The 12,340-nt window shown below is 36.6% G+C and overlaps 1 protein-coding gene across 7 annotated transcripts in view; it reads right to left on the minus strand.

Moving 5' to 3' along the window:
- The window catches only part of LOC117182216, a 153,621-nt gene that overhangs the window by 46,034 nt on the left and 95,247 nt on the right, over window positions 1-12,340 (minus strand). For all 7 annotated transcript variants that reach the window (XM_033375294.1, XM_033375293.1, XM_033375297.1 and 4 more), the window contains exon 4: window positions 7,807-8,764. In XM_033375294.1, the coding sequence (XP_033231185.1) occupies window positions 7,807-8,764 (958 nt within the window). The remainder of the gene's footprint in view (window positions 1-7,806; window positions 8,765-12,340) is intronic.

Below are 12,340 nucleotides of genomic sequence, written 5' to 3' on the forward strand. Positions count from 1 at the left end.
AAAGAGGGAGCTCTTCTTAATATTTTGACACCAAAATCATGTCGATACACCTTACCGACTGCGAGTAAAACCACCCACGCTTTAACTTGACAGACTGTAATTTATGAAATTCTAAATAGAAGATTCAATGTTTTATACATGCGATGCATCTTCTCATTTTGTGTATGCGACTTTATCAAACGCACTCGATTTAACTATCAGCATGCTATACAAAAAATTAGGATGATTTGATTAATTAATTTTCAAACATTGCTGTTTCACTTGAAGTATTTACATTTTATATTCAATTGCCTATATTAATAAAGAAATTTGTTTCTCAGTTAAATTTTCATAACTTAAAAAAAAGATAGAGGTCTCCGTTCTACTGCAACAGTTGCTATAAAAGACTGCTGAAAGATTATGCGAAGTTGTTACATCAAACTGTCCAAAAAATGCTATGAATAGCATCAAGTTTCGGTGATTGTTGGCCTTGATGGTGCCTCTGGATATGTAAACCCTCAGCAGAAATTTTACTATGAGGACAATGAGGACCGAAGTCCACATCAGTCGCTCTTTGTATCCGAAGCACAAATTATTCAACTTAGAAGTCTGTCTATTCCGAAATACTTCTAGAATAATCCTACACCTCAAGCAACCGATTTTTTCGGCCTTTGAAAATCGCACATCAAAAAGAACACAATAAAATGGCTCTAGAAGAGTACAATCGTTTGGGCGAAGAAATTAAAGATCTTAAGACTTTTAAATTTACAGTGGGCAGCGGTTTTACAGTAAACGTTGAATTTTCAGTGTCAAGAACCCTTTTCGATGGGAAAAATGTGAAATCAATTGTAGGAAATAAAGCTACTCAAAGATGCCCAATATGTCTGGTGACATCCCACAATTTCAACAATAAAAAGGCAGACTTCACACCAAAAGAAGGATCACTATCCCATGGCTTAGATCTTTTACACTACGAAATTAAAATTTTTGACCATCTGCTTTATATTCCGTATAAAAAAGTGAAAACATGGGATGTGACCAAGAACATAAAACGTAGCTTCTTGACATAAAGTCCATGTTACGTGTATTAAAGGAAAATATATAAGAATGCTTACATTGCTTATTTTAGAGGTTGAAGTAAGGGGAAAGGTTGCGCATGTTTAAAAAATCGATGACCTTTTGCTTTTCTGTGTGCTGAATCTCAAAGGGAAATAATGATATCGATACCATTTTTTTTAAATTATAGTAAATGTAATGCAGATTAACGAAAAAATTATTAGGATACCATCAACCCCTAAATTTCTTGAAATAAGGGGCAAGTGGCTAAAAATCAGAAAATTTGCTGAAAAACATTGTAAAGGGTTTTCGTGGGCGGTAAAAACGATTCTAGTAACCGTTTTTTTAAAGTCGTCATTTTTATGGATGGTTTTTTGCTATTATTCTCCTGTCTAGGGGTGGAAGTGGTTCGGGAAAATCTGAAAAAGCGAAATATCGCAGAACAGAATTGCAAATGGTTTTCTTGGGGGTTGAATATCATTTCGGCAACCATTTCTGCATTATTCTTTACTGTGCGGATGGTTTCTCGTTCCCTCCACTCTAGGGTATATTTGAAGAAGGCGTTTGGAAGACCTTATTACTATAAAAATGTTATCTCTGTTAATTTTATGCACACTTTCGAGACCATCTTCCACATAAAACGCAATAGGCATACGAAACTGCCTCACAATATCAGGACCATGTTCTGAAAACTTATGCACAGCAGGGTTCATGCGAGCCCATGGATATCTTAGATAGTGGAGTTTGTAAATTAAATTACTAAAACTTTTAATCTCATCTACTTTAATCTCTATATAATTGAAAAAAAATTCATTCAAGAAGCTACGTTTTATGTTTTTGGTCAAATCCCATATTTTCACTTTTTTATACGAAATATAAAGCAGATGGTCAAAAATTTTAATTTCACAGTGTAAAAGACCTAAGCCATGGGATAGTGATCCTTCTTTTGGTGTGAAGTCTGCCTTTTTATTGTTGAAATTGTGGGATGTCGCCAGACATATTGGGCATCTTTAAGTAGCTTTATTTCCTACAATTGCGTTCACATTTTTCCAATCGAAAAGGGTTTTTGACACTGAAAATTCAACCTTTACTGTAAAACCGTTGCCCATTGTAAATTTAAAAGTCTTAGGATCTTTAATTTCTTCGCCCACACGCTTGTACTCTTCTAGAGCCATTTCATTGTGTTCTTTTTGATGTGCGATTTTCAAAGGCCGAAAAAATCGGTTGCTTGAGGTGTAGGATTATTCTAGAAGTATTTCGGAATAGACAGACTTTTAAGTTTAATAATTTGTGCTTCGAATACAAAGAGCGACTGAAGTGGACTTGGGTCTTCATTCTCCTCATAGTGAAATTTCTGTTGAGGGTTTACATATCCAGAGGCACCATCAAAGCCAACCGTCACCGAAAACTTGATGCTATTCATAGCATTTTTTGGACAGTTTGATGTAACAGCTTCGCATAATCTTTCAGCAGTCTTTTATAGCAACTGTTGCAGTAGAACGGAGACCTCTACCTTTTTTTTAAGTTATGAAAATTTAACTGAGAAACAAATTTCTTTATTAATATAGGCAATTGAAAATAAAATGTAAATACTTCAAGTGAAACAGCAATGTTTGAAAACTAATTAATCAAATCATCCTAATTTTTTGTATATAATGCTGATAGTTAAACCGAGTGCGTTTGATAAAGTCGCATACAAAAAATGAGAAGATGCATCGCATGTATAAAAATTTGAATCTTCTATTTAGAATTTCATAAATTACTTTGAAACGTATAGTGAAAGGTAAGGTTTTTTATTTGCGTTATTATAAAGTTTAATAAATTCATAGAAATGAAACCTCTGAAATATTGTAATCCTTTAGCCGACATTCTTCTTTAGCAAGTCCAAGAGTATTCCAACAAGGAAATATTTGACAACCCGTATTGTTAGTGTCTTTCAGTAATATCTCATAAGAATTTTTCGATAATTTAAGCTTCAAGCACAGAGCTAAAGCTGATTCATTAGTATGCTTTTCAACTACATCTAAACTGTTATTTTTGGTGTCTTGATCACTCGACTCGTCAACAGCATTTTCTCTGATTCTTGGTGTTTTTCTAGGTCGCCCAGGGTTTTTTATCTTTTATTTCTTGCATAACGCATTTTTGCCCTATCCTAACATATTCGAGATTGCACTATTTGCTTTTATTTAATATTTTCAAGTGTACCTAAGAACAACTGAGGTTCGAGCATAAACAACTTTCATTTCCAACGTTACCATTTTTGTAAATTAATATATTTTTCAATTTCATACAATTTTGAGATAGCTAATTATATTATTATTTTAATAATGTGTTTGTAAAATATTGGTGCAATATTGTAACAATAATTTATTTGAATAATAATATAATAAGAGACAATTCCAAGTATTTTTTATTACGATTTATTCAAAAAAGTATAGATATTATAATATTGTATTATAATATCTATATTTTTTTCATTAAAAAAAGTGAGAAAATATAGATTATTGTTACCGCATATTTACTAAAAATAGTGAAGTCATACTTAATGTAGAATTATAAATAATCTGCTTGATTTATACTATATTCTCACACAATCCAAATTTCAATAAAAAATAAATACTCGTTTTAAAAAATGTATTATTTCAGAAAAATAATTGGGATACGCGTTTTATCTTAAAGGCATACAATTAACAATCTAATGAGTACATAAATTTAACTGTGAAGTCAAATCACGAAAAAATAAGTCTCCAGAATGCCTTCTTCGAATATTCCCCAGAGCGGAGGGAACAAGGAACCATCCACACAGTAGAGAATAATGCAGAAATAGTTGTCGAAATGACATTCGAAGCCTACGAAAACGATTTGCAATTGTATTCTGCGATATTTCGCGTTTTCAGATTCTCGCAGTCCATTTCCACCCCTAGACAGGAGAATAATAGCGAAAACAACCCATTAAGTTGAGGATTTTAAAGAAATGGTAACTAGAATCGTTTTAACATCCACGAAAATCCTTTACAATGTTTTTTAGCGAAATTTCTGATTTTTAGCCCCTTACCCCTTATTTCAACCCCGAATTTAGGGGTTGATGGTCTCCCAATAAATTTTTCCTCAATCTGCATCACGTTTACTTCAAGTTAAAAAAAAATTGTATCGATATCATGATTTCCCTTTGAGATTCAGCAGAAAAAAAAGCAAAAGGTCATCGATTTTTTGAAGATGCTCAAATTCACCTTTTACTGCAATCCCTAAAATGAGTAATGTAAGCATTCTTGCATATTTTCCTTTAATACACGTAACATGAACTTTACGTAAAGAAAATTGGTTCATTTATCTCTATTCTTTCTGCTACAGAGCATCAAAGGTTGATAGTAAACCGTTTAAGTACACACACGAAGCATAAGGAAGATATACATAATGCATGTGACTACTTATATATACATGAGTTTTAAAAGTGAGAGGGGGTGTGGGCAGGTGCATGCCTGAGTGACTGAGTAATTGAGTGACCGGGTGATTAAGTGACTGAGTAACAGAGAGGAAGAGAGAGCAAAGGAGTAAGAGTGTCATGTAAATATTGGAAATAATAAAGTGAGTGAGGGAGTGAGTGTGTGAGTGATTGAAGGAGGGATTTTGCGATTTAATGATTAAATAAATGAGTGAATGATCGACAAGGTTAGTAAGTGAGTGAGTGTGTGAGTGAGTTAGTGAGTGAGTGAGTGAGTTTTTGTGGAAAGAGATGCAAAGAATGGAAACTCACCGTTTCATTAGTCTCTTATTGGTGCTGCTCATTTGCGTCCTTAATAATGTTCAGTAACCTGCTGTCCGGATAGTTAACGTTTAGTTGATGTCGAGCGTACCCTAAGTACTATAGGATGCAGGCGACTTGTGCACAGGTACCCAAAGTCCTGGCTCCTGATTGACTTGACCTGATTGTCCTCTCCTATTTCTTCTACATCGTGTACACGGTATGAAATGAAGCCTTGATGCGTCGTTCCATGACGAAATCGAGAATTCTGTTTCAATTTTGTTAGCCCAGGGACGTTCATGTTCATATCGACTTCAATTTCGTCTCTACCATCTTTATCTAGTTTATCTTGGATGTATGAAGGAGCAAGATTTACCTGATAAATACCAATGGTAAGATCTCGTAAGTATTGTAAATCAAGAATAGGAAACTCCAGAACCACATTTTGTTGAAGTCGAACCCACTGAGCGCGTCAAACGCGTAGATATTCAACCTACACAAGCGCTTGTAATACGTTTGGAGATTGGCTTTTCCGAATAATTTGTCTTGCGTGCTCAACTGTTGCGCCTTCCATAAATTTGGTGGGTGGAATCTATTAATGATTGCAGCAACGATGGAATAAAATTCGTGAAGGTGATGTAGGTGAGGCATAATAATTGTTCCTTCAAAAATTTGAATATGGAGCGAAAATGTCCATTCCTAGCCTCAACGATCCATCGATTGTTCGCGACCATCCGAGACATATTAGCATCTTCAGTAGATAATTGCTGTTGTCCATCCTGGCTCATTGCCAGCATCCAGCAAGTGATATCGTCTCTCAATCAACAAAATCTCTCCATTTTGAAACCACCCCCTCATCATTAACCTCCCTCCCGTATTCTCTTTGCAAAATCACTGCATCATTGTTGTGAAAATATGAAAATTATGTTCCCAATACAGACAATATAAAGCCACCTGGAGCAACAATCATAGTAGGTTTTATCAAATGTCGATGTTTGTTCTGGGAGAAGCACTATCTTAAAATACGAAAATTACTACTTTTCTCAGTGTATGTATAGGTAACATCCACTGCAGCAATGGCTTTTGGTGTCTGCAGCTCTAGATTAAAGAGTTCATTTAAAAATTCCGTAACGTGTCTTCCGATGTTCATTTTCTTTGGTATTTCTTGAAATCCGACATTCTGAGGAACAAATCTATGGTGCAAAAATTGTTTAACTTTTGATATAACCAAGCTGACGGCGGCTCTACTTGGGTACTTAAATATGACTTTTAAAAAGTCATCCTATAAACCTTACATTAATTCATATAAAAAAGACAATAATTCTTTTCTATACATGAATCTGTGACCTCCCCCGTAAGGTACAGGATCACAGCACGTAAAAAGATGTGAGAATTGTTCTTGGTTAATTGGCGAGATACATTTGAATTCTTCGTCAACGAAAGAACTCTCATCTTCAAATTGATTTTAATTATTCGCCGCATGCCTTAGTTGTTGCAAAAATATGTGTAACTCCAGTCCTTTTATTACATATGGTAGATTAACTGATCTGATACCTTCCAGAATTAATCTCGGGAAGCATCCCTGTTCGTCCAAGTAATGTGCAAAACTTCTAACATTATCCGGAACATAAATATTACGAAAAAGAAACATGTCTACCCTACATTCTATAGACAACCTTTCTACATTTTGTCTAGCATTGCATGCTAAGCAAGAAGCACTTGTCGTGTGCGTTAAGAAATCCAAACGCATTATACTTGGATCACTTTCTACAGCACGTATTTCATCTGATATGGATCTGTTACAATTAATACATAATCTGGATTCATTATTCAAGTCAAGAGGTGGGTGATTAAAAGCATCCCTTCGCGTAATTGCAAGTTTCCGCTTATTTTCATCTGCCATGCCATTTATTCGTTGCATTCGCTGAGGATTATGTCCTACGTTGCATACATAGCAGGCGATCTGTCTTCGAAACGCCATCGTTTGTTATTTATACCTAATACAAAATAGAGATAAGTATTAACTTACAAAAGAAGCTATCAGTTACACATAAAAAATTAGGTTACTGAATGAATACTAAGTTTCATCGGTAAAACAACTACATATTTTTTTTAAGCGGTTAACTTCAAGAGGATAATATAGTTTTTTGCAAATCTGTATACCACTCATCTGTTTAAAAAACGCAATGACGTATTCAAGCATCATACAGTAGTGTTCATGTATGCCTTATTTGATAAAGTAGGCTGTGATTTCAATTTTACATTTAAAAATATACAGATAGCCAACCTCATAGGCAAGGGACACATGAACACTACTATTATGCATTGATTAATTAATAAACGATGGCGAATCGAGGACAGATAAAATGTTATGCACCTAACGTAGAACAGCTTATAAAACTGCCTTTTATCACTGTTCACAGAAAAAACAGATAGTAGGGCCAACTACTTTGGATCACAAAGAACAAACTTATCAGGTTTAATGATTTCTTAACTATTTGAGCTAAATTTATATACTGCTACTACAAAGTACTACTGCGTAATTTACGTGTAAACAGTAAGACTCTAAAAAATGTTAATAACAAATAAAAAATATGGAATATACTTCTAAATAAAAAAATCCAGTTTTAGGTTTTTGACTTTTGATCACATTCAAATTCAAGAGCCTTAATTTCTAACATTTATATTCGAAATTGTTCAACTTTGAACGCAGTTAATTTCAATACAGGTTTTCATTACATTACAGTTAATTTCATTACAGGTTTTGAACGTCAGGTATATATGAAATATTTGGGTATAAACCTTTTTAAAGGGAAAGTTTATAAACTTATAACCTACTAAATTTCAGCATAACCAATTTCACGGAGAGGTACTTTCAATAGAAAACTGAGCGTCTTTAGCAACTATTAAAAAAATATATTTTGTATTTGATTGGATTAAGATTCAAAACAGTAAACTTACTTTTGTATTTGAATGTTTCACTTTCAGAATAAAAATTAAATAACTTTAATAAAAACATAATCACTTACATGCTTATCCGAATAAAATGTATTATCCACAACAGGAACAAGAGTACTTTTGCTCTCTAAGGGAAATAACGTGCGACTAACTGCGGAATGCCGTTGCTCTGCAACAAACTCCTCTTGACTGAAAGTATCTTCTAGACTTTTGATGATTTGCATTCTGGAAATAGGACTAGACCCTGAAGACGGACTTTCGGGAAAGGCAGTTTGAGTACATTGATTACTCATTTGATGGCAAGATACGCTTCGCACAAACTTATTTAAAGATATTCGCTCTAGTGGACACCTTTCAACAGCTGAATGCGCGCTTCTAGGGTTAGAAATTTTAGAGCTCGGCGATGAAATCACATTTGCTTTTGAATAACAAGGTGAGAGTGATTTGTTTGAACATGGTGAATATGATATATTTGAAGATAGTGATTTTGATACTTTCGCATACGGTGAATTGGAAATTTTTGAATGTGAAGAATTCAACTTCTCTGTTCTTGTATTTCGAGGTGCTTCATTTTCAATATTTGAATAACTATTTACAAGCGAAGATATCGATAATCCTGGAAATGCTTTCTTTATTTCTGCAATTAAATGCTTTTCTTGTCGCTTAAAATCCTGTTCTAAGTGTACTTGTTCTCTGTACTGCTGTGCAATGAGGGCCGACATTCTCTTTTTATGCTGTTCTTGCACTTTCTTGAAAATGCATACGATCTTTTCAAATGTGACACTCGAATTTGATTTGATGGTGGATTGTATTTTATTTGATTTCGGTATTTTGTAATCGTAAGACTCGCTACAAGAACTTTCATTTTCTTGCAAACTCTCGTTTCTTGTAAGGTACTGAGATTCTACATTTTCTAGACTCCTCCTAATGAGATATCTACCTAATTTTTCACGGTAGGTTTCTTCTGAATCGTTCGATATTTGCCTATATGACGCATCACATTTTCTCGTGTGGGAAGCTACGTTACACCTGCGAAATTGGAATTTAAATGTTACACGATACATACTTAACATTAGTACGTTAATATTCAAGGACATATTTCGAAAAATTGATCTTTTTCCTCAATGAAACGCAAATTCAACATTTATATTACTTTAAAATTGGATGTATCTGTGATTGTAAAGTATATCACCAACAAATGTATTGTATTATTTAAGTAAGTAGTTTAGGCATTCTTTTCTTGCCTCGAATGAGGTTTTATAAACATAAAACTTTGCATGTTGTACTCAAGGTGCACTCATAGGTTGTTTTCTCTGTTAAACCTAAAACATTCCTTGCTTTCCGTATAAAAAAAGTGTATGTATAGAGGAACGAGAGATCTTTTTAATACAAATAGTAAACTATGAATTCAAGTTTAATTAGAAGTTATATAATATATTATTATCGTTTATAATAATGTATGTTAATTTTGCCCCTAGGATCAGGATAAATAATTAAATTAGTTTTTATCTGAACCAAACCGATCACGAGAATCAGAATTCAATGAAATAATTTGTGAAGATCAAAAACTAGATCACGAAACCACAAAAGAGACAACTGTCTCGAAAAGAAAACGAGACAGACCTTCAAAACAAAATTCCCAAACCGAGGCTCCGATCGAGCATTGAGGGCCTTTAACTAGGCTTAAACACAAACAAGTTCAAGTGGATACGAAAACGGAAAAATCGGTAAAACGAGGCATAGATTCAAGTTTTTCGAAATGGGATTCTCTATTAAGTCAATGTCTCATGGCTCTGGTTAGCAAGGATCCTACATTCTATACCGAAGCAATGAAAACGGTCGATTCATTAAAATGGCTAAAGACCATTTTAATGTAAAGTCAATACCGGGCCGTTGAGAAAATCCGCGTGCAACAATTTGAGCCTTACGTCGATCTAAGGTCCCGTCCGGATTGAATTTGTTGCATAGGATGGTTCGGCACGAGATCACATTATGATCCTTGGGCCTGCCGACTAATTTCCAAGTATCATTTGCTACCAGGCACTTTGTTGCCGAGTAGATAGCGTCGATCCACTGATCTTTGTCTTCACTCTTCAAAGCGTCGTTGAGATTGGAATTATGGGCATCTTCGTTGACTGGCAGGTGGAGGGGTTCTGGTTGTTCCTCCCCGCAGCTTGCGTCTTGATTCTTCAGGTAGAAATTCCTCAGGTTGAAGTTCTCTTCCAAAGCCAAGGAAAGGTTCAAGCTCATCTTCAAAATCTTCAGTGTTGCGTGTGTTGACGTGAACCTCGACATGTTAAATTGGGTATTCGTTCAGATCTGTGATTCTGGCGTCCATTACTCTTTCCCTCTCGGTGCGGTTTTCGGGTAAAGTTTGTAAACGGGTACGACGTGGGGCGTTTATCCTTGGGAATTCGCCCTTTTCCTTGGAAAGATGAGATTGAAATTCATTCAAGAATTTAACGTCTCGAAATATGCGGATCTTGCGTTCGTCGGGTATATAAATACTATAAGCTTTGGATTGATCGGCGTAACCAACAAAGAATCCAGAAATTCCCTTGGGCTCAAACTTCCCTTTTTCCGGAGACTTATCAAGGACGAAAGCTCGTTCACCAAACGATCGGAGATGCGCGAGATCTAGCTTTTCCCGGTCCATCTTTCCATGGGGGTTATTCCGTCAGGTAACGCCTTCGTAGGGCATTGGTTTCTCGTGTAATTCGCCGTGGCGATTGCTTCTGCCCAAACCATGGAGGCAAATTCGCGTCAATTTGCATACAACGCGCGGCTTCGACCAATGTACGGTTTTTAAGAACGGCTACACCGTTTTGTTGCGGTTTATAGGGCGTCGTAAGACGCTGTCGGATACCTGAAGCCTTGAGTAGATTCTCCATTTTCCTGTTGACGAACTCTCCGCCATTGTCGGACTGGATCGCTTTAATTTTGCGCTCGAGTTGATTTTCCACGAGATTCTTATAATCTTTAAATTTCTGCACGGCTTTGCTTTTATTCTTCAAGAAATATACGACACATACTCTGCTCTAATCATCTATAAAAGTCATGAAATAGCGTGCCCCCCCCCCCCATGACTGCGTCCGCATCGGCCTAGGCAAGTATGCCACATTTCTTCGTCGGTCTTGAGTTTCGCATCTTCAGAGACGACATTCGCGCATTACTTGCGTTCGCGGAGGTAGAACAAATCCCCAATGTGTTTGGCCACGAGCATTGTTTTACCGGATTAAAACACTCTCATCTGAACACAAATGCGAGGTGCATCCATAATCTAAACACCAAAGATTGCACGTACGTTTCGACTTTCGGGCGTCGCCGGTGAAATAACAACAATGGGCCTCGTTCGACTTTTCTTTATCGTTATTCACTTTCTTCTTTTGCCAAAACTTACTTTCTTTGTGTACCTTTTTGTGACAATAACGGCACTTGTACCGAACTTTCCCGTCCGTTTTCGCTTTATTTTGATTACTTTCATTCGCGTCAAAGCTGTTTCTGGAGCCACTCGCGCCACCACTGCCTCTTTATTGGAACTTACCAAACGATTTTTGACTCCTCGCCGCGAACATGGCAGCGCCACGATCTTCTCTCGACTTTTGATTCCTTGTGTTGTGCTCCTCTATATTTTTTACCTTCAGCGATTCCACGTCGGGCAAACTATCGCGTGATTCCATGGCACACCGGAAATTCTCTAAGCCGTTCGGCAGGCTGTATAACAGCATAATGGCAAGAAGATTGTCATTTATGTCGACATCCATGGCTCTTAGCTTATCTACGGCGTCGAAAAATTGAACGAGATGCGTCATGAGATCGTCGTTGCCTTGCATTTTCTGCTGCGTGAGACGTTTGAGGAGGGTCGCTTTTCGCGCGGGTCCTTTTGACGCGTAAACGGATTGGAGTTTTAGCCATACCTCGCGAGACATTGTGCAGCCTCGAATTTTCGCGAGTTCCGAGGGGTTAATCGCTAAGCTCAGATCGGTTTCACTATTTCACCGGAAACGTATCCCCAAGTATCATTTTTTACGAGCAAAGCTTCAGCTTGAATACACCACGTATCATAATTGTCGCGTGTGAGTGTTTTAAGGCTCGTTGTTGTCGTCGCGTACGCCATTTTGTTCGGCTGGCGGGTTGACTCTTCGCGTCCGCGCACACGGTGAATTTCTCACTCGACTATTCACGCTCACGAAATCACTTTTCTTGTTTTTATCGTGCTCAGCATTAATCTGGACCCATAAACTCTTAGCGAGGTTTTAGGCGCAGTAAAACCCGATATACTTATACAAAAGAACACTTTATTATAACGGAGTGGTGTGAGCATTACAGAGCGACTGACTTGAGAGTCTGGGGTATGATCGTATGAGCAAACGAAACAAAGAATGCAAACACACGAAATGAGCACCAAATGCTAAGGGGCCGTTCGGGTGTCTCCGGAACTCATAGTTTGGCACGACTTGCCCTCGTTTGTGCCGAGTGGTATAAATTTACGTCCTGCAAATAACTTTGTGGCGTTCTTCCTCGCGGACTTAATAGCTCGCGATAGAGAAGCACACATCGTCAAAATTTACATACACTTTCGTAGACTTAACGCCTCAAGTAAAT

Source organism: Belonocnema kinseyi, chromosome 10, assembly GCF_010883055.1.
Source record: "Belonocnema kinseyi isolate 2016_QV_RU_SX_M_011 chromosome 10, B_treatae_v1, whole genome shotgun sequence".
Taxonomy (NCBI): domain Eukaryota; kingdom Metazoa; phylum Arthropoda; class Insecta; order Hymenoptera; family Cynipidae; genus Belonocnema; species Belonocnema kinseyi.